This window comes from Nerophis lumbriciformis, linkage group LG03 (assembly GCF_033978685.3).
Source record: "Nerophis lumbriciformis linkage group LG03, RoL_Nlum_v2.1, whole genome shotgun sequence".
NCBI classification, from domain to species: domain Eukaryota; kingdom Metazoa; phylum Chordata; class Actinopteri; order Syngnathiformes; family Syngnathidae; genus Nerophis; species Nerophis lumbriciformis.
This window is the reverse complement of record NC_084550.2, coordinates 60,515,001-60,540,000: the sequence shown is the minus strand read 5'-3', so window position 1 is coordinate 60,540,000 and position 25,000 is coordinate 60,515,001. Positions and strand designations below refer to the sequence as shown.

Below are 25,000 nucleotides of genomic sequence, written 5' to 3'. Positions count from 1 at the left end.
GAGCTGCTTCCTCAACGCGCCCCCGTCCAGGTGTGTCCCCCTCACCTCTTGGCCCCTGTAGGTGTAGAGCACCTTGTCTTTCAGGAGGAACCACAGTCTCTTCCAGTTCCTCCTGCTCCTGTGGCTGCGATGCAGACTGCCGCTGATGGAGCCCTCGTCAGACACGGTCACCTGCGGAGGGGGGGGGGGCCACACAGGTGTGTCACTCCTGCAGGGCCCGGGCAATGAGCGCACGTGTGCAATGAGCGCACCTGCTTAAAGGAGAGCGTGCCTTTGCGGTGTCGCCAAATGTTGGGAGGGTGGATGCTCTGGAAGACCGAAGAGAGGGGGCGACTGGCACGGCCCGGACCAGGGCTGCTCTTTGCTGGCGGGTCTTCTTCTCCTAAATATAATAAATGTAATTTATCACATGTATAAATGTAATGATTGTGATGAATGTAATGAAGTAATGAAGTAATTGTAATTCATTGTAATTGTAACTGTAACAAATGTAATTAATGTATAAATGTAATAAATGTAAAAACTATAATGAATGTATAAAAGCATGTATAATGAAAACATATTTAAATGTAATAAATGTAATGAATATAATACATGTAATAAATGTATGAATGTAAAAATATAATGACTGTAATGATTGTAATAAATACAATAAAAGTAATAAATGAAATAAATATAATAAATGTAATAACATGTATAAATGTAATGAATGTAATACGAGAAACAAATGTAATAAATGTAATCAATACAATCAATGAATGTAAATAAATTAAAATAAATGTAATAAAACAGACTACTGCCCCAAGGAAATTGTGACATAAATGTAATAAATGTAACAAATGTAATAAATGTTACAGTATGGGAATTATGATAAAACCTTTTCAAAACAGGTTGCCGGGTACAAAAGCTCCTCTTGGCTGCTAATATTTGTAATAAATGTAATGAATATAATACATGTAATAAATGTATGAATGTAAAAATACAATAAAAGTAATAAATTAAATACATTTAAATAAATGTAATACATATAATTAATGTAATGAATGTAATTATTGTAATAAATGTAATGAATACAATACATTTAATAAATGCATAAATGTAATACATGTAATGAATGCAACAAATGTAATGAATATAATACATTTAATAAATGTGATAAATATAATTAATGTAATGATTGTAATAAATGTAGTACGAGAAACAAATGTAATAAATGTAATGAATGCAATGAATAAAATAAATAAATGTAATAAAACAGACTACTGCCCCAAGGAAATTGTGACGTAAATGTAATAAATTTAATAAATGTAACAAATGTAATAAATGTTACAAATGTTATAAATGTAATAAATGCAATGAATGTAATTAATTTGTTACAAATGTAATAAATGTTATAAATGTAATAAATGCAATGAAATAAACATTATGAATGTAATAAATATAATAAATGTAATAAATGCAATGAATGTAATAAATGTTATACATGTAATAAATGTAATAAATGCAATGAATGTAATAAATGTTACGAATGTAATAAATACATGTAATAAATGTAGTAAATGCAATGAATAAATGTAATTAATGTATACATGTAATACATGTAATAAATGTAATACATGTAATAAATGTAAAAAATGCAACGAATAAATGTAATAAATGCAATGAATGTAATAAATGTTACGAATGTAATAAATACATGTAATAAATGTAGTAAATGCAATGAATAAATGTACTAATCTACTCAGTGGCCTAGTGGTTAGAGTGTCCGCCCTGAGATCGGTAGGTTGTGAGTTCAAACCCCGGCCGAGTCATACCAAAGACTATAAAAAAAATGGGACCCATTGCCTCCCTGCTTGGCACTCAGTATCAAGGGTTGGAATTGGGGGTTAAATCACCAAAATGATTCCCGGGCGCGGCCACTGCTGCTGCCCACTGCTCCCCTCACCTCCCAGGGGGTGATCAAGGGTGATGGGTCAAATGCAGAGAATAATTTCGCCACACCTAGTGTGTGTGTGACAATCATTGGTACTTTAACTTTTAACTTTAACTTTAACGTATACATGTAATACATGTAATAAATGTAATAAATGTAATAAATGCAAAGAATAAATGTAATAAATGCAATGAATGTAATAAATGTTATACATGTAATAAATATGATAAATGCAATGAATGTAATAAATGTTACGAATGTAATAAATACATGTAATAAATGTAGTAAATGCAATGAATACATGTAATAAATGTATACCGTACATGTAATACATGTAATAAATGTAATAAATGCAACAAATAAATGTAATAAATGCAATGAATGTAATAAATGTAATGAATGTAGTAAATGATATATGCAATAAATGTAATAAATGGTGGGCGTGTTCACACCTGTCTTCTGCAGCTGGTTGTAACAGCGGTCACACACTTTGGCCACACGCTCCTTCAAGTACTTGAGAGGATATCTGTTCTTGGAGCAGCTCCTACAAACAATCTGTGGCAGCACCAGAACAGTTTGTGTTTGTTGATTCCTATGACGACTGATTTACATTGGAACTCACCCTCCCACAGCTGTGGCAGCGATGTCTGCGGAGAGTCAGGCCGAAGTGGGAAGTGCAGTTCATACACATCATCACTTGTGACGGCGGGACCAGCGTGGGCGCCTCTTCTCCTAAAGTCAGCCGCAGATCATTCCTCACCTGGACACAGCCAACGTACACACTGCACTTTTGGGAATCCATTCTAATTTGTAATCATTTGTAATAATCGGCTCGTTTTGCCTCGAAACCACTCTAAAAAAACATCCAAAAAGCACCAACAATACTCCATTGACATTACATGCGTTATTGTTATTTTAAGCCTTTATGCCTCTGGCATTTGGCCCGCCGTGTAATTTAATTTGGCCCTTGAGGCAATTTCAAATTAACATTAGAACTGGCCCGCCGGTTTTATACAGCGGCGGTGCCGCAGTAACACCGCATTCACCGCTAATACTCATACATGCCAACCCTTCCCATTATCCCGGGAGACTCCCGAAGTTCAGTGCCCCTCCCAAAAATCTCCCGGGGCAACCATTCTCCCGGATTTCTCCCGATTTCCACCCGGACAACAATATTGGGGGCGTGCCTTGAAGGCACTGCCTTTAGCGTCCTCTACAACCTGTCGTCACGTCCGCTTTTCCTCCATACAAACAGCGTGCCGGCAAGTCACATAATATATGTGGCTTTCACACACACACCCAAGTGAATGCAATGCATACTTGATCAACAGCCATACAGGTCACACTGAGGGTGGCCGTATAAACAACTTTAACACTGTTACAAATATGTGCCACACTGTGAACCCACACCAAACAAGAATGACAAACACATTTCGGGAGAACATCCGCACCGTAACACAACATAAAAACAACAGAACAAATACCCAGAACCTCTTGCAGCACTAACTCTTCCGGGACGCTACAATATACACCCCCCGCTACCACCAAACTGAGCAGTAAAAAGGCCTGGATGGTTGATTTCAGCCTTTCCGGTAAGGTATATTCAGGTGTACTGGAGAGGAGGCTACGCCGGATAGTCGAACCTCTGATTCAGGAGGAACAGTGTGGTTTTCGTCCTAGTCGTGGAACTGTGGACCAGCTCTATACTCTCGGCAGGGTCCTTGAGGGTGCATGGGAGTTTGCCCAACCAGTCTACATGTGCTTTGTGGACTTGGAGAAGGCATTCGACCGTGTCCCTCGGGAAGTCCTGTGGGGAGTGCTCAGAGAGTATGGGGTATCGGACTGTCTGATTGTGGCGTTCCGCTCCCTGTATGATCAGTGTCAGAGCTTGGTCCGCAATGCCGGCAGTAAGTCGGACACGTTTCCAGTGAGGGTTGGACTCCGCCAAGGCTGCCCTTTGTCACCGATTCTGTTCATAACTTTTATGGACAGAATTTCTAGGCGCAGTCAGGGCGTTGAGGGGATCCAGTTTGGTAGCTTCAGGATTAGGTCTCTGCTTTTTGCAGACGATGTGGTCCTGATGGCTTCATCTGGCCAGGATCTTCAGCTCTCGCTGGATCGGTTCGCAGCTGAGTGTGAAGTGACTGGGATGGGAATCAGCACCTCCAAGTCCGAGTCCGTGGTTCTCGCCCGGAAAAGGGTGGAGTGCCATCTCCAGGTTGGGGAGGAGACCCTGCCCCAAGTGGAGGAGTTCAAGTACCTCGGAGTCTTGTTCACAAGTGAGGGAAGAGTGGATGGTGAGATCGACAGGCGGATCGGTGTGGCGTCTTCAGTAATGTGGACGCTGTATTGATCCGTTATGGTGAAGAAGGAGCTGAGCCGGAAGGCAAAGCTCTCAATTTACCGGTCGATCTACGTTCCCATCCTCACCTATGGTCATGAGCTTTGGGTTATGACCGAAAGGACAAGATCACGGGTACAAGCAGCTGAAATGAGTTTCCTCCGCCGGGTGGCAGGGCTCTCCCTTAGAGATAGGGTGAGAAGCTCTGCCATCCGGGAGGAGCTCAAAGTAAAGCCGCTGCTCCTCCACATGGAGAGGAGCCAGATGAGGTGGTTCGGGCATCTGGTCAGGATGCCACCCGAACGCCTCCCTAGGGAGGTGTTTAGGGCACGTCCGACCGGTAAGAGGCCACGGGGAAGACCCAGGACACGTTGGGAAGACTATGTCTCCCGGCTGGCCTGGGAACGCATCGGGATCCCCCGGGAAGAGCTGGACGAAGTGGCGGGGGAGAGGGAAATCTGGGCTTCTCTGCTTAGGCTGCTGCCCCCGCGACCCGACCTCGGATAAGCGGAAGAAGATGGATGGATGGTTGATTTATTCATTATTTTATTTTCAAATGTATTAGCCTGTGGAAAAAGTTAATGTTGATATTTACCTCAGAAGGCTGCAAATAGAAAAGAGGCATTCAATTGTTTATTTAAATTTTATTTAATAAACCGTTGATGTTTTTTCGTTTGTATTTGAAAGATTTTACACTATTACGTTATATAAACGTTGCTTGTTCCATATTCAGTGTTAAAGCAAATCAGTGTAGCAAATAATTAACGTTTTATTGATGCACTTTCTCTTGCTACTTCAAGGCTTGAATGTTTGATTCATTCATTATTGTTATTTTATTGTCAAATTATTATTAGTCTGTGGAAAAAGTTTATTTTGATATTTACCTCAGAAGGCTGCAAATAGAAAAGAGGCATTACATTTTTATTAAAATTTTATTTAATATGCCATTGATATTTTTAATTATTATTATTGTTATTTGAAACTGGATTTTGCATGTCACTATAAAGTTATATAAGCCTTGCTTGTTCAATATTCAATGCAAAACTTGTTTGGGTCCCTATTAAAAGGTTAATTTGTTCAACTTGGCCCGCGGTTTTGTTCACTTTTAAATTTTGGTCCACTCTGTATTTGAGTTTGACACCCCTGCTTTATGCAGACAAACAGAGCTAACATATTGAGCTGGCTGCATCGCCTCCGAGCCGGTGGAAGTTAATTCTAAATTATAAATCATGCCAATCTGTGACATTCAATTTAGATCCAGAGACGGCGAGAAATACAGTCAATTCCGGACTAAAAACCACTGCTTGTTTTTTACGCTTTGAACCCTGCGGCTTATAAGACAGTCCGGCTAATTGATGGATTTTAATCAAATAATTTTCGACAAAAAACCCCCCAAGCAAATACACTGAGAATGTGTTTTATTGTTTGTGCTATGGCGCCAGCTTTTGGACAAGTTTGCTCACTGCAGGTGCTGCAGTGTCCTTCCATTTACCGGCAGTGCTTTCAAGCAAAAATGGAGTGCCGTCCATAACGTTCCTACTCGTATGGATTCTTCATTCGTCACTCTTTGTAAGTTTTACAATATAACTAAAACTGTTCATACTTACTAAACCGTCCCATGTCATCCCATGTGTGACGTCTTGCTGTCGTATTGTAAAGAAGTCAGCGTCGTTAGCATTTGCTAATAAGTTAACAAGTTTACGAGTGTCTGTGTTAGTATTATTAACTTACAACGGCATTCTTTTTGTATTGTTTCAGTTTCACAAATTCCTCAGTTAATTCACCAAAACGTCACCGTGGAGTTATTGAGTCTGTTTAGCTAATTGGAGAGCTAGCTCGTGGGTCCATGACGGTGACTTCTGTTTTGTTTGATCGGCCGTTTTACTGCCGTGTTACAGGCACCATTTGGAAACAATTAAGGTATGTAAATAAACATTTACAAAACCTTTCTGTGTCAATAACTCATTTTGCAACATATCTGCGGCTTATAGTCTGGTGCAGCTAATATATGGGTGGGTGGGTGCGGCTTATATACCAATGCGCTTTATAGTTCGATAAATACAGTACATGTTTGCACTCAACTTTAAGATTTAACGCTTCGTGAGGATAATGAATGATTCCTCATCTAAACAGGAAGATATAAACATCCCATCGGTCGGCATCCCAGTGAAAGCAGACATCGTACGGTAAGTGATTGTTTTATTATGTCTGTTGGCTCTCATGAAGTCTGCTATAATTTGTGTGATGCGTCTGTGAAATCAATACAAAATACCTAAATATTACGTACATGGATGTTACTACATTACATATATACTTACAGTGTGTATATAAAACCCTGAGGGAGGTTTTTGAGTGTTTGTAGGCGGAATAGCGCGACTACCATTACCTCCACTGTTAGCTGACTTTTGCTAGTGTTTATTTACTAGTTAGAATGCATAAAAACAAAACCCAAGTGTTCTTGTTTTACATAAGGATTGCGAATGATAGGCAAAACTTCCCAAAAAATGTAAAGGTCAACACTTACATCGACTGAAGAGTTGTCAGAGGGCACAGACACTCGATGATGTTCACTCACGGTGCGAGTCAAAGTGTAAAACCAGTCCTCTCGTTCAAGGAAAGAGCTGTCCAAGGAATACACATCGCTTACTAGTCACCATGAAGGTCAAGGTCAAGGTGGATTTATTCATTTCGCACAATTTGAAAACAGACGACTGCCCCAAAATTCTGTAAAGATTAATGAAAATAATAATAATAATAATAAAAATCACATGAAGTACAAAGCATTCGACATATAAAACAGTTACAGTCGCGATGTAAAGAACATAATCTTGAGTTTCCAATCATTTCTAATAAATTCATAAAAGAAGCAAACTTCATGAATGTTTTTGTGACCAACAAGTATGTGGTCCAATCACTACATCACAAAAAAATAAGAGTTGTAGAAATGATTGGAAACTCAAGACAGCCATGACATTATGTTCTTTCTTTTCATTATGTTTTCGTGTTCTGTTTGTGTTGTGTTGTGTTTGCTCGGTACTCGTTTTATCTTTTAACCTGTTCATTGTACAGCACTTTGGCTACCCCTGTGGTAAATTTTAAATGTGCTTTATAAATAAAGTTGATTTGATTTGATTTGATTTGATTTGATTCCAAGTGTATGTACACTTTTGATCGCGACTGCAAATGCATAAATAATAGACCACCCTTTTAGACCAGTTGATCCGCCGTCTCTTTTCTGCTCTGCCCCCCTCTCCTGCGTGGAGAGGTTAGTAGGTGACCACAGATGACGCGCTAGCTGTCCAAAGTCGGGACCCGGGGTGGACCACTCATCTGTGCATCAGTTGGGGACGTCTCTGCGCTGCTGACCTGTCTCCACTCAAGATGATCTCCTGCTGGCCCCACTATGGACTGGACTCTCACTATTATGTTAGATCCACTATGGAGTGGAATCTCTCACTATTACGTTAGATCCACTATGGACTGGACTCTCACACTATTATGTTAGATCCACTATGGACTGTACTCTCACTGTTACGTTAGATCCACTATGGACTGGACTCTCTCACTATTATGTTAGAGCCACTATGGACTGGACTCTCACACTATTATGTTAGATCCACTATGGACTGGACTCTCACAATATTATGTTAGATCCACTATGGACTGGACTCTCACTATTATGTTAAATCCACTATGGACTGGACTCTCACTATTATGTTAGATCCACTATGGAGTGGAATCTCTCACTATTATGATAGATCCACTATGGACTGGACTCTCACACTATTATGCTAGATCCACTATGGACTGTACTCTCACACTATTATGTTAGATCCACTATAGACTGGACTCACACTATTATGTTAGATCCACTATGGACTGGACTCTCACTATTATGTTAGATCCACTATGGACTGTACTCTCACAATATTATGTTAGATCCACTATGGACTGGACTCTCACTATTATGTTAAATCCACTATGGACTGGACTCTCACTATTATGTTAGATCCACTATGAACTGGACTCTCACTATTATGTTAGATCCACTATGGACTGGACTCACACTATTATGTTGGATCCACTATGGACTGTACTCTCACTATTATGTTAGATCCACTATGGACTGGACTCTCACTATTATGTTAGATCCACTATGGACTGTACTCTCACTATTATGTTAGATCCACTATGGACTGGACTCTCACACTAATATGTTAGATCCACTATGGACTGGACTCTCACACTATTATGTTAGATCCACTATGGACTGGACTCTCACTATTATGTTAGATCCACTATGGACTGGACTCTCACACTATTATCTTAGATCCACTATGGACTGGACTCTCACACTATTATCTTAGATCCACTATGGACTGGACTCTCACTATTATGTTAGATCCACTATGGACTGGACGCTTACACTATTATGTTAGATCCACTATGGACTGGACTCTCACACTATTATGTTAGATCCACTATGGACTGAACTCTCACACTATTATGTTAGATCCACTATGGACTGGACTCTCACACCATTATGTTAGATCCACTATGGACTGAACTCTCACACTATTATGTTAGATCCACTATGGACTGGACTCTCACACTATTATGTTAGATCCACTATGGACTGGACTCTCACACTATTATACTAGATCCACTATGGACTGGACTCTCACAATATTATGTTAGATCCACTATGGACTGTACTCTCACTATTATGTTAGATCCACTATGGACTGGACTCTAGCACTATTATGTTAGATCCACTATGGACTGTACTCTCACACTATTATGTTAGATCCACTATGGACAGGACTCTCACTATTATGTTAGATCCACTATAGACTGGACTCTCACACTATTATGTTAGATCCACTATGGACTGTACTCTCACACTATTATGTTAGATCCACTATAGACTGGACTCTCACTATTATGTTAGCTCCACTATGGACTGGACTCTCACACTATTATGTTAGATCCACTATGGACTGTACTCTCACACTATTATGCTAGATCCACTATGAACTGGACTCTCACTATTATGTTAGATCCACTATGGACTGGACTCTCACAATATTATGTTAGATCCACTATGGACTGGACTCTCACTATTATGTTAAATCCACTATGGACTGGACTCTCACTATTATGTTAGATCCACTATGAACTGGACTCTCACTATTATGTTAGATCCACTATGGACTGGACTCACACTATTATGTTGGATCCACTATGGACTGTACTCTCACTATTATGTTAGATCCACTATGGACTGGACTCTCACTATTATGTTAGATCCACTATGGACTGTACTCTCACTATTATGTTAGATCCACTATGGACTGGACTCTCACACTATTATGTTAGATCCACTATGGACTGGACTCTCACACTATTATGTTAGATCCACTATGGACTGGACTCTCACTATTATGTTAGATCCACTATGGACTGGACGCTTACACTATTATGTTAGATCCACTATGGACTGGACTCTCACACTATTATGTTAGATCCACTATGGACTGAACTCTCACACTATTATGTTAGATCCACTATGGACTGGACTCTCACACTATTATGTTAGATCCACTATGGACTGAACTCTCACACTATTATGTTAGATCCACTATGGACTGGACTCTCACACTATTATGTTAGATCCACTATGGACTGGACTCTCACACTATTATGTTAGATCCACTATGGACTGGACTCTCACAATATTATGTTAGATCCACTATGGACTGTACTCTCACAATTATGTTAGATCCACTATGGACTGAACTCTCACACTATTATGTTAGATCCACTATGGACTGGACTCACACACTATTATGTTAGATCCACTATGGACTGGACTCTCACTATTATGTTAGATCCACTATGGACTGGACTCTAGCACTATTATGTTAGATCCACTATGGACTGTACTCTCACACTATTATGTTAGATCCACTATGGACAGGACTCTCACTATTATGTTAGATCCACTATGGACTGGACTCTCACACTATTATGTTAGATCAACTATGGACTGGACTCTCACACTATTATGTTAGATCCAGTATGGACTGTACTCTCACACTATTATGCTAGATCCACTATGAACTGGACTCTCACTATTATGTTAGATCTACTATGGACTGGACTCTCACTATTATGTTAGATCCACTATGGACTGGACTCTCTCACTATTATGTTAGATCCACTATGGACTAGACTCTCACACTATTATTGTAGATCTACTATGGACTGGACTCTCTCACTATTATGTTAGATCCACTATGGACTGGACTCTCACTATTATGTTAGATCCACTATGAACTGGACTCTCACAATATTATGTTAGATCCACTATGGACGGGACTCTCACACTATTATGTTAGATCCACTATGGACTGGACTCTCACTATTATGTTAGATCCACTATGGACTGGACTCTCACACTATTATGTTAGATCCACTATGGACTGTACTCTCACACTATTATGTTAGATCCACCATGGACTGGACTCTCACTATTATCTTAGATCCACTATGGACTGTACTCTCACTATTATGTTAGATCCACTATGGACTGGACTCTCACTATTATGTTAGATCCACTATGGACGGGACTCTCACACTATTATGTTAGATCCACTATGGACTGGACTCCCACTATTATGTTAGATCCACTATGGACTGGACACTCACACTATTATGTTAGATCCACTATGGACTGTACTCTCACACTATTATGTTAGATCCACCATGGACTGGACTCTCACTATTATGTTAGATCCACTATGGACTGTACTCTCACTATTATGTTAGATCCACTATGGACTGGACTCTCACACTATTATGTTAGATCCACTATGGACTGGACTCTCACTATTATGTTAGATCCACTATGGACTGTACTCTCACTATTATGTTAGATCCACTATGGACTGGACTCCATCCATCCATCCATTTTCTACCGCTTATTCCCTTTGGGGTCGCGGGGGGCACTGGAGCCTATCTCAGCTACAATCGGGCGGAAGGCGGGGTACACCCTGGACAAGTCGCCACCTCATCGCAGGTGGACTGGACTCTCACACTATTATATTAGATCCACTATGGACTGGACTCTCACTATTATGTAGGGACGGCGTGGCGCAGTTGGAGAATGGCTGTGCGCGACCCGAGGGTCCCTGGTTCAATCCCCACCTAGTACCAACCTCGTCATGTCCGTTGTGTCCTGAGCAAGACACTTCACCCTTGCTCCTGATGGGTGCTGGTTAGCGCCTTGCATGGCAGCTCCCTCCATCAGTGTGTGAATGTGTGTGTGAATGGGTAAATGTGGAAGTAGTGTCAAAGCGCTTTGAGTACCTTGAAGGTAGAAAAGCGCTATACAAGTACAACCCATTTATCATTTATTTATTTATCATTTATGTTAGATCCACTATGGACTGGACTCTCACTATTATGTTAGATCCACTATGGACTGGACTCTCACACTATTATGTTAGATCCACGATGGACTGGACTCTCACACTATTATGTTAGATCCACTATGGACGGGACTCTCACAATATTATGTTAGATCCACTATGGACTGGACTCTCACTATTATGTTAGATCCACTATGGACTGGACTCTCACTATTATGTTAGGTCCACTATGGACTGGACTCTCACACTATTATGGTAGATCCACGATGGACTGGACTCTCACACTATTATGTTAGATCCACTATGGACTGGACTCTCACAATATTATGTTAGATCCACTATGGACTGGACTCTCACACTATTATGTTACATCCACTATGAACTGGACTCTCACTATTATGTTAGATCCACTATGGACTGGACTCTCACTATCATGTTAGATCCACTATGGACTGGACTCTCTCACTATTATGTTAGATCCACTATGGACTGGACTCTCTCACTATTATGTTAGATCCACTATGGACTGGACTCTCACACTATTATGTTAGATCCACTATGGACTGAACTCTCACACTAATATGTTAGATCCACTATGGACTGCACTCTCACTATTATGTTAGATCCACTATGGACTGGACTCTCACACTATTATGTTAGATCCACTATGGACTGGACTCTCACACTATTATGCTAGATCCACTATGAACTGGACTCTCATTATTATGTTAGATCCACTATGGACTGGACTCTCACTATTATGTTAGATCCACTATGGACTGGACTCTCTCACTATTATGTTAGATCCACTATGGACTGGACTCTCACACTATTATGTTAGATCCACTATGGACTGGACTCTCACACTAATATCTTAGATCCACTATGGACTGCACTCTCACTATTATGTTAGATCCACTATGGACTGGACTCTCACACTATTAAGTTAGTTCCACTATGGACTGGACTCTCACACTATTATGCTAGATCCACTATGAACTGGACTCTCACTATTATGTTAGATCCACTATGGACTGGACTCTCACACTATTATGTTAGATCCACGATGGACTGGACTCTCACACTATTATGTTAGATCCACTATGGACGGGACTCTCACAATATTATGTTAGATCCACTATGGACTGGACTCTCACTATTATGTTAGATCCACTATGGACTGGACTCTCACTATTATGTTAGGTCCACTATGGACTGGACTCTCACACTATTATGGTAGATCCACGATGGACTGGACTCTCACACTATTATGTTAGATCCACTATGGACTGGACTCTCACAATATTATGTTAGATCCACTATGGACTGGACTCTCACACTATTATGTTACATCCACTATGAACTGGACTCTCACTATTATGTTAGATCCACTATGGACTGGACTCTCACTATCATGTTAGATCCACTATGGACTGGACTCTCTCACTATTATGTTAGATCCACTATGGACTGGACTCTCTCACTATATATGTTAGATCCACTATGGACTGGACTCTCACACTATTATGTTAGATCCACTATGGACTGAACTCTCACACTAATATGTTAGATCCACTATGGACTGCACTCTCACTATTATGTTAGATCCACTATGGACTGGACTCTCACACTATTATGTTAGATCCACTATGGACTGGACTCTCACACTATTATGCTAGATCCACTATGAACTGGACTCTCATTATTATGTTAGATCCACTATGGACTGGACTCTCACTATTATGTTAGATCCACTATGGACTGGACTCTCTCACTATTATGTTAGATCCACTATGGACTGGACTCTCACACTATTATGTTAGATCCACTATGGACTGGACTCTCACACTAATATGTTAGATCCACTATGGACTGCACTCTCACTATTATGTTAGATCCACTATGGACTGGACTCTCACACTATTAAGTTAGTTCCACTATGGACTGGACTCTCACACTATTATGCTAGATCCACTATGAACTGGACTCTCACTATTATGTTAGATCCACTATGGACTGGACTCCCACTATTATGTTAGATCCACTATGGACTGGACTCTCTCACTATTATGTTAGATCCACTATGGACTGGACTCTCACACTATTACCGTATGTTAGATCCACTATGGACTGGACTCTCTCACTATTATGTTAGATCCACTATGGACTGGACTCTCACTATTATGTTAGATCCACTATGGACTGGACTCTCACAATATTATGTTAGATCCACTATGGACTGGACTCTCACACTATTATGTTAGATCCACGATGGACTGGACTCTCACACTTTTATGTTAGATCCACTATGGACTGGACTCTCACACTATTATGTTACATCCACTATGGACTGGACTCTCACACTATTATGTTAGATCCACTATGGACTAGACTCTCACACTATTATGCTAGATCCACTATGAACTGGACTCTCACTATTATGTTAGATCCACTATGGACTGGACTCTCACTATTATGTTAGATCCACTATGGACTGGACTCTCTCACTATTATGTTAGATTTACTATGGACTGGACTCTCACACTATTATGTTAGATCCACTATGGACTGGACTCTCACACTAATATGTTAGATCCACTATGGACTGCACTCTCACTATTATGTTAGATCCACTATGGACTGGACTCTCACTATTATGTTAGATCCACTATGGACTGGACTCTCACACTAATATGTTAGATCCACTATGGACTGCACTCTCACTATTATGTTAGATCCACTATGGACTGGACTCTCACACTATTATGTTAGATCCACTATGGACTGGACTCTCACACTATTATGTTAGATCCACTATGGACTGGACTCTCACACTATTATGTTAGATCCACTATGGACTGGACTCTCACACTATTATGCTAGATCCACTATGGACTGGACTCTCACTATTATGTTAGATCCACTATGGACTGGACTCTCTCACTATTATGTTAGATCCACTATGGACTAGACTCTCACACTATTATGTTAGATCCACTATGGACTGGACTCTCTCACTATTATGTTAGATCCACTATGGACTGGACTCTCACTATTATGTTAGATCCACTATGGACTGGACTCTCACAATATTATGTTAGATCCACTATGGACTGGACTCTCACACTATTATGTTACATCCACGATGGACTGGACTCTCACACTATTATGTTAGATCCACTATGTACTAGACTCTCACACTATTATGCTAGATCCACTATGAACTGGACTCTCACTATTATGTTAGATCCACTATGGACTGGACTCTCACTATTATGTTAGATCCACTATGGACTGGACTCTCTCACTATTATGTTAGATCCACTATGGACTGGACTCTCACACTATTATGTTAGATCCACTATGGACTGGACTCTGACACTAATATGTTAGATCCACTATGGACTGCACTCTCACGATTATGTTAGATCCACTATGGACTGGACTCTCACACTATTATGTTAGATCCACTATGGACTGGACTCTCACACTATTATGTTAGATCCACTATGGACTGGACTCTCACATTATTATGTTAGATCCACTATGGACTGGACTCTCACACTATTATGTTAGATCCACTATGGACTGGACTCTCACTATTATGCTAGATCCACTATGGACTGGACTCTCACACTATTATGTTAGATCCACGATGGACTGGACTCTCACACTATTATGTTAGATCCACTATGGACTGGACTCTCACACTATTATGTTAGATCCACTATGGACTGGACTCTCACACTATTATGTTACATCCACTATGGACTGGACTCTCACACTATTATGTTAGATCCACTATGGACTAGACTCTCACACTATTATGTTAGATCCACTATGGACTGGACTCTCACTATTATGTTAGATCCACTATGAACTGGACTCTCACTATTATGTTAGATCCACTATGGACTGGACTCTCACTATTATGTTAGATCCACTATGGACTGGACTCTCTCACTATTATGTTAGATCCACTATGGACTGGACTCCCACACTATTATGTTAGATCCACAATGGACTGGACTCTCACACTAATATGTTAGATCCACTATGGACTGCACTCTCACTATTATGTTAGATCCACTATGGACTGGACTCTCACACTATTATGTTAGATCCACTATGGACTGGACTCTCACACTATTATGTTAGATCCACTATGGACTGGACTCTCACACTATTATGTTAGATCCACTATGGACTGTACTCTCACTATTATGTTAGATCCACTATGGACTGGACTCTCACTATTATGTTAGATCCACTATGGACTGGACTCTCACTATTATGTTAGATCCACTATGGACTGGACTCTCACACTATTATATTAGATCCACTATTGACTGGTCTCTCACTATTATGTTAGATCCACTATGGACTGGACTCACACTATTATGTTAGATCCACTATGGACTGGACTCTCACACTATTGTGTTAAATCCACTATGGACTGGACTCTCACACTATTATGTTAGATCCACTATGGACTGGACTCTCACACTATTATATTAGATCCACTATGGACTGGACTCTCACACTATTATGTTAGATCCACTATGGACTGGACTCTCACACTATTATGCTAGATCCACTATGGACTGGACTCTCACTATTATCTTAGATCCACTATGGACTGGACTCTCACACTATTATGTTAGATCCACTATGGACTGGACTCTCACACTATTATGCTAGATCCACTATGGACTGGACTCTCACTATTATCTTAGATCCACTATGGACTGGACTCTCACACTATTATGTTAGATCCACTATGGACTGGACTCTCACACTATTATGTTAGATCCACTATGGACTGGACTCTCACTATAGTGTTAGATCCACTATGGACTGGACTCTCACTATTATGTTAGATCCACTATGGACTGGACTCTCACTATTATGTTAGATCCACTATGGACTGGACTCTCACTATTATGTTAGATCCACTATGGACTGGACTCTCACTATTATGTTAGATCCACTATGGACTGGACTCTCACACTATTATGTTAGATCCACTATTGACTGGTCTCTCACTATTATGTTAGATCCACTATGGACTGGACTCACACTATTATGTTAGATCCACTATGGACTGGACTCTCACACTATTATGTTAAATCCACTATGGACTGGACTCTCACACTATTATGTTAGATCCACTATGGACTGGACTCTCACACTATTATATTAGATCCACTATGGACTGGACTCTCACACTATTATGTTAGATCCACTATGGACTGGACTCTCACACTATTATCTTAGATCCACTATGGACTAGACTCTCACAATATTATGTTAGATCCACTATGGACTGTACTCTCACTATTATGTTAGATCCACTATGGACTGGACTCTCACACTATTATGTTAGATCCACTATGGACTGGACTCTCACACTATTATGCTAGATCCACTATGGACTGGACTCTCACTATTATCTTAGATCCACTATGGACTGGACTCTCACACTATTATGTTAGATCCACTATGGACTGGACTCTCACACTTTTATGCTAGATCCACTATGGACTGGACTCTCACTATTATCTTAGATCCACTATGGACTGGACTCTCACACTATTATGTTAGATCCACTATGGACTGGACTCTCACTATAGTGTTAGATCCACTATGGACTGGACTCTCACTATTATGTTAGATCCACTATGGACTGGACTCTCATTATTATGTTAGATCCACTATGGACTGGACTCTCACACTATTATGTTAGATCCACTATGGACTGGACTCTCACACTATTATGTTAGATCCACTATGGACTGGAGTCTCACACTATTATGTTAGATCCACTATGGACTGGACTCTCTCACTATTATGTTAGATCCACTATGGACTGGACTCCCACACTATTATGTTAGATCCACTATGGACTGGACTCTCACACTATTATGTTAGATCCACTATGGACTGGACTCTCACTATTATGTTAGATCCACTATGGACTGGACTCTCACTCTTATCTTAGATCCACTATGGACTGGACTCTCACTCTTATCTTAGATCCACTATGGACTGGACACTCACTATTATGTTAGATCCACTATAAGTGTGATTTTAAAGAGACTCTGAAATTCAGAGCGAGAGCGTTCCAGAGATCAGTCTCGACCTTGAAAGCACTGGTCAGATGACTTCTCTGACCGCGGTATGCAGAAGAAGTAGGTCAGGTATACACGGCGGGGCCAGCCCGTGGAGAGATTTGAAAACAAATCCTAAAATACTGAACTGAATTCTAAAAACAACAAGCAGCCAGTGGAGAGAAACCAGCACAGGAGCGATGTGCTTATGTTTCCTGTGAGCTGCCATGCGGAATGGAAGACTCCGGACGGGACAAGCGGTAGAAAATGGATAGATGGATGTACTGATTAACGCCAATGTAAGGAGAGTGACAGTAGTCTAGCCAGTCTCTAACTGGTCTATGGGCGGGTAAGATTTGACTTTCTGAACGAGTCGAAGCTGAAAGAAGGCAGTTTTATTTTTTTAAACCACTGAGATGATTTGCTTATTTTGAGTTATCAATAAAAACAGCAAAGGAGAAAGGACACGCACCTGGCAGACAAAGTGATGGCGATGTCTGTGCCCTCCATCTTCAGTGCATGTTGGACATTCTCTAGGACTTCTTTAGTCACCTGCAAAGCACACCAGTGGGCAAGATTTAGTGGGAAACAACAACAAAAACAGTTTTGGGTGTATTGCTGAACACAAATATGTGGATTCTGGCAAGTTCTAGAAATATTTTTATATTTATTCATTAATTTTTGTTTCGTCTGACATCACATGGACAAAGATAAGACCTTCTGGAGGAAAGTTTTGTGGTCAGATGAAACAAAAATGGAGCTGTTTGGCCACAATACCCAGCAATATGTTTGGAGGAGAAAAGGTGAGGCCTTTAATCCCAGGAACACCAGGCCTACCGCCAAGCATGGTGGTGGTAGTATTATGCTCTGGGCCTGTTTTGCTGCCAATGGAACTGGTGCTTTAGATGGGACAATAAAAAAAGGAGGATTACCTCCAAATTCTTCAAGACAAGCTAAAATCATCAGCCCAGAGGTTGGGTCTTGGGCGCAGTTGGGTGTTCCAACAGGACAATGACCCCAAACACACGTCAAAAGTGGCAAAGGAATGGCTAAATCAGGCTAGAATGAAGGTTTTAGAATGGCCTTCCCAAAGTCCTGACTTAAATGTGTGGACAATGCTGAAGAAAAACCAACACATTTAGTTGAACTGCACCAATTTAGTCAAGAGGAGTGGTCAAAAATTCAAGCAGAAGTTTGTGGATGGCTACCAAAAGCGCCTTATTGCAGGTAAACTTGCCAAGGGACATGTAAGCAAATATTAACATTGCTGTATGTATACTTTTGACCCAGCACATTTGCTCACATTTTCAGTAGAGCCATAATAAATTCATAAAAGAAGCAAACTTCATGAATGTTTTTTGTGACCAACAAGTATGTGCTCCAATCACTCTATCACAAAAAACATAAGAGTTGTAGAAATGATTGGAAACTCAAGACAGCCATGACATGATGTTCTTTACAAGTGTATGTACACTTTTCACCATGACTGTATATGAGTACGTAATATATAATAATAAAAGGGATACCTAATTAATCATTATTTTTAATTGGTTATTAAGAGTATGTGAAAGTTCAACTCTCCTACCTTGTTTACTTCTGTGACAACCTCCTTAAGGTTTTCTAATCAATCAGAAATATCAAGCAGCTAAAATGCCCCAAACATGGATAAGAGTGGCGTGTGTTATTACATTTAAATTCCTTAAATTTAAATTAAATACATTTTCATATTGATTTTTTTAAAAATGTTTATTATACTTTAAAAAAAAAAAAAATCCACAAAGTTCAATGAGCAGCTTGTGTTATGTTCATGTTTGTTAAATGTTTGTGCTGTTTTATTTGTTTTTCCTGCACCATGACTAGGGAAGGTTGTTTGAATTGGGTCATATCAATAAATGATGTGCGATGTAGCCTTAAAATTACAATTGATGGTTGAAATAATATCTTTGACCACCGAATGGTGACACAATGACAGTAAACAGACTATCTATTTGTATATAATTTGTTAAACATGCTCCAGGCTGTATTTCTCATTGAACACGTGCCGTCTCGCGGGGCTAATTGAAGACGCCGGCAGGCTGCACTTGGCCCGCGGGCCATAGTTTGGACACCCCTAGACTTTCAATATTAAATAAGCTACAACTGACTAATGAGCTAATCAGCAAATTAATTGCAAAAACCCCTGATATTTTAATGAATCATTTACAGTATAAAAAGCCTATATATATATGAGTACATAATATATAATAATATATATTACTGGTTTATTTTTATTTCCTGCACCATGACTAGGGAAGGTTGTTTGGATTGGGTCATATCAATAAATGATGTGCTATGTAGTCTTAAAAGTACAATTGATGGTTGATATAATATCTTTGACCACCGAATGGTGACACAATGACAGTAAACAGACTGCTATTTATTTGTATATAATTTGTTAAAAATGCTCCAGGCCGTATTTCTTATTGAACACAGCGGGCCATAATTTGGACACCCCTGGATTTTCAATATTAAATAAGCTACAACTGACTAAAGTGCTAATCAGCAAATTAATTGCAAAAACCCCTGATATTAAGAACCTTTTTACTATATTATAACCGACTGGGATGTACCTGTACATAAGATGTTCTTTCTTTTGCTTTTAATTCGTACTGCACCTTCTATAAAAGTCATTTCCGACATAGTATCAATAAAATATCCATCTATCAAAAGTGTGCATGTACATAAAATAACAATATTATGACAAAAACAAAGAGTGTTTCCCTCTTAAAGAACATGTATATAATAATGATGTATTGCAGTTGCTGACTGTAAGTAAAGAATGTGTGTAACCTTGAGCCCGGTGAGCGACAGAGTGTTCTTCAGTCTGTATTTGCCATCCTGTTGTGGGAAAGTGTACAGCAAGACGTCGCTCATCTGTCAAGCACAAGGAGAGAAAACGTTAAAAAGATGTTTCATCAGCAATTCTGGATATGGATGTTGTGTTCCAAATGTTGCAGGTGCAGCTAGTCTCCGCTAGGGGTAAGTGTTGTGGTGTATACTGCAGAGCCGTGTGGAGAGAGAGTTTGACCAACTTGGTTTCAGAGTTGGTCCCAAACAATGCTCCCTGTAGTCACGTGAGGAGTTTTTGACCAATCAGAGAGAGAGGATGGCCGGACGATCTCCTAGCTGACTGGTCAAAAGACACTCACGTGAATACAGGGCGCCATGTTTGGGACGAACTCTGAAACAAAGTTGACCATACTCTCTCTCGATACACGGCTCTGCATATATACATATATATATATATATATATATACATATACATATATATACATATACATATATATAAAAAGGGCAGCACGGTGGAAGAGGGGTTAGTGCATCTGCCTCACAATACGAAGGTCCTGAGTAGTCTTGGGTTCAATCCCGGGCTCGGGATCTTTCTGTGTGGAATGTCTTCCCCGTGACTGCGTGGGTTCCCTCCGGGTACTCCGGCTTTCTCCCACCTCCAAAGACATGCACCTGGGGATAAGTTGATTGGCAACACTAAATTGGCCCTAGTGTGTGAATGTGAGTGTGAATGTTGTCTGTCTATCTGTGTTGGCCCTGCGATAAGGTGGCGACTTGTCCAGGGTGTACCCCGCCTTCCGCCCGATTGTAACTGAGATAGGCTCCAGCGCCCCCCGCGACCCCAAAAGGGAATAAGCGGTAGAAAATGGATGGATGGATATATATATAAACACACGTATATATGTTTATATATATATATATATATATATATATATATATATATACACACACATATATATGTGTATATACGTATATATGTGTATATATATATATATATATATATATATATATACACATATACAGGTAAAAGCAGCCGTCTACCAGCAAGTTTTAGAGCACTTCATGCTTCCTGCTGCTGACCTGCTCTATGGAGATGGAGATTTCAAGTTCCAACAGGACTTGGCGCCTGCACACAGCGCAAAATCTACCCGTGCCTGGTTTACGGACCATGGTGTTTCTGTTCTAAATTGGCCCGCCAACTCCCCTGACCTTAGCCCCATAGAAAATCTGTGGGGTATTGTGAAAAGGAAGATGCAGAATGCCAGACCCAAAAACGCAGAAGAGTTGAAGGCCACTATCAGAGCAACCTGGGCTCTCATAACACCTGAGCAGTGCCAGAAACTCATCGACTCCATGCCACGCCGCATTAACGCAGTAATTGAGGCAAAAGGAGCTCCAACCAAGTATTGAGTATTGTACATGCTCATATTTTTCATTTTCATACTTTTCAGTTGGCCAACATATCTAAAAATCCCATTTTTGTATTAGCCTTAAGTAATATTCTAATTTTGTGACACACGGAATTTTGGATTTTCATTTGTTGCCACTTCAAATCATCAAAATTAAATGAAATAAACATTTGAATGCATCAGTCTGTGTGCAATGAATAAATATAATGTACAAGTTACACCTTTCGAATGCAATTACTGAAATAAATCAAGTTTTTCAAAATATTCTAATTTACTGGCTTTTACCTGTATGTACATAAATACATGTACGTATATATACACAAATATAGATATACAAGTATGTATATATACATATATACACTTGTATACAGGTATGTATATACATGTATGTATAGATACATATATACATATATAAATATATACATATATGTATATGTACATACATATATATAAATATATACATACGTATATGTATATATACATACATGCATTCATGTTTGTATGTATATATATACATGTATATATATATATACATATACTGTATATATATACATATATGTATATATACATACATGCATTCATGTTTGTATGTATATATATACACATGTATGTATATGTATATATACATATATATGTGTATATGTACATACATGTATTTATATGTGAATGTATATATATATATATATTTATATATACACATATATATATATATGTGTGTGTATATATGTATGTGTGTATATATATATATATATATATATATATATATATATATATATATATATTTATATATATATATATTTATATATATATATATATATATATATATATATGTATATATATATATATATATATATATATATATATATATATATATATATATATATATATATATATATGTACAATATAAACCAATATAGTAAACATACCAAAAACAGATGACGAGGCTGTGGGCTCCTCCTGCTGACCTTCATCAAGGTGCCTTCCTTCACAAAAACCTGCCACACACACAAAAACACAACAAGTTATTCCAACTTGATTATGGCAAACATTGACAACACGTACATTGAATTCACAAAGACACAAATTGTGTAGCAACGTACAAAAATAACATACACACAAAAAGCCCTAAAGATGTCTATTTTTGATACTTTCTTGATAGCCTTTTACACTTGAAATATTACTTTTACACCAGAGGTATCCAAAGTGCGGCCCAGGGGCAATTTTGGGCCGGCAGATGATTTTTTAACAACGCGCGGCACGTTCTAAAAATAATACAACCAAAAAAACATGAGAAAGTAGAAAAAAAACAGCAAACAGATGCAATGTTGACTCTAAAAACACAACGCTGCCATTCCTTTAAAACTGTCATTGCTCAAAAAATAATAATGAATCAAAATCAACGTTGTGAAGAATTATTGACCAATTCAAGGCTCCAATGACTTCCCTTTAAAATATTCCAGTTTAACATATTGCATAGTTCTTGTGTTTGCTATATAAAAACTAAGTTTTCTGTGACAAAAAGTGCATACAACTAACTAAAAACATAAAATCTCATAATCGACGTTTAGATCTGAAGTTGATCAAGAGAGTAATCGAGTTGTGACTTATTTTTAACACTTTTATGAGTGGCAGCCTTTTGGATCCCCAATAATTTTAGTGGGGTCATTGCTGAAAAACATAATAATGAATCAAACTCAATGTTTTTATGAATTATTGACCACTTTAAGGCTCCAATGACTTCACATCAAATATTCCACTTTGAATTATTTTGGGGCTATAATGGGTTTTCTTTAACAAATAGGGCATAATACATTTGAAAATAATTATATATAAATAAACTTTATAACAACAGATAGACTTAAAGTTGATCTAAAGATTTAAACGTTAAATTAAAAAAAATATATAAGACTTATTTTTAACATTTTAACGACTGAGACACCTCCGGGTCCCAAGGACCAAATTTGAGGGGAGCCTTAATTTATAAACCTCTTAAGGCCCAAGCTGTTTTTTTTTTTTACATGCTTTTTTTTATTTCTCTTTGCTATTTGGGCTTATTGGACCCTAATTAGAATAAAAACTAAGAATCATCTTTTGATATGATGTACTTAGTCCATCAGTACACAAACGTGTACTTCATGTTTAGTGACATGCTAATTCTTATTTTTAGACTTTTTCCCCCCCAAATTCCATTTAATGTTATACTCTTCTGACACCACCAGATGGCAGTATAAGTGTCCACATAAGTGGCCATAAGACCCCAATTCAGTAGTGTACACAATTTTGGAAATAAGAGCTAAAATGTGCTGTCCACACATGTGGCCACTAAGCCTTTAGAGGGTTTAAAGGTAAAAAAAACAAAAAAACTATATACATTGTATTGGTTTTGAAAATGAAAAATATCAAAATGACCCCTGCATGCTTTAGTTTTTTTTATTGTATGGCCCTCAATGGAAAAGGTTTGGACACTCCTGTTTTACACCGTAAGGAACAACTGCAGACATATCGCCACCTGTTCCAACTCGATACCACATTACAATACACATGGTCTGCCAGAGCATAAGAAGACCACACAGGACCGATCAGTGTAGACAACTAAGCAATATATTGCTATATTTATATATTGGCACATTGGCGGCGTAGAACAATGCAATGTTATGAATATTACTGGAGTCATACCCGTCCAGGCTGCAGCAGGTCTCTCTGGCCATGCACACTGTACTCGATGTTGACCAGACGCAGCAAGTTCTCCTAACACAAAAGAGAAAACTTAAAGAACAATATGATAAAAGGACAAAATCAATGACCCAACCCCCAACTTTTGCCCCTAAATCTGGTGCGGGTGTTTTTTTCCCCACTTTTCTTTTTATGATAATGTTGTTTTATTGATTTTGACTATTAACAAGAGTTGACTGCTCACTGCTCCCCTCACCTCCCAGGGGGGTGGA

The 25,000-nt window shown here is 39.0% G+C and overlaps 1 protein-coding gene across 1 annotated transcript in view; it reads right to left on the bottom strand.

Moving 5' to 3' along the window:
* The window catches only part of fgd5b (FYVE, RhoGEF and PH domain containing 5b), a 96,047-nt gene that overhangs the window by 2,180 nt on the left and 68,867 nt on the right, over positions 1-25,000 (bottom strand). Inside the window, exons 13-21 of the mRNA XM_072912857.1 lie at positions 24,732-24,803; positions 22,982-23,050; positions 20,647-20,730; positions 18,290-18,369; positions 6,799-6,895; positions 2,556-2,693; positions 2,386-2,488; positions 252-382; positions 46-171 (exon numbers count right to left, since the gene is read on the bottom strand). Coding sequence (XP_072768958.1) covers positions 46-171; positions 252-382; positions 2,386-2,488; positions 2,556-2,693; positions 6,799-6,895; positions 18,290-18,369; positions 20,647-20,730; positions 22,982-23,050; positions 24,732-24,803 — 900 coding nt within the window. The remainder of the gene's footprint in view (positions 1-45; positions 172-251; positions 383-2,385; positions 2,489-2,555; positions 2,694-6,798; positions 6,896-18,289; positions 18,370-20,646; positions 20,731-22,981; positions 23,051-24,731; positions 24,804-25,000) is intronic.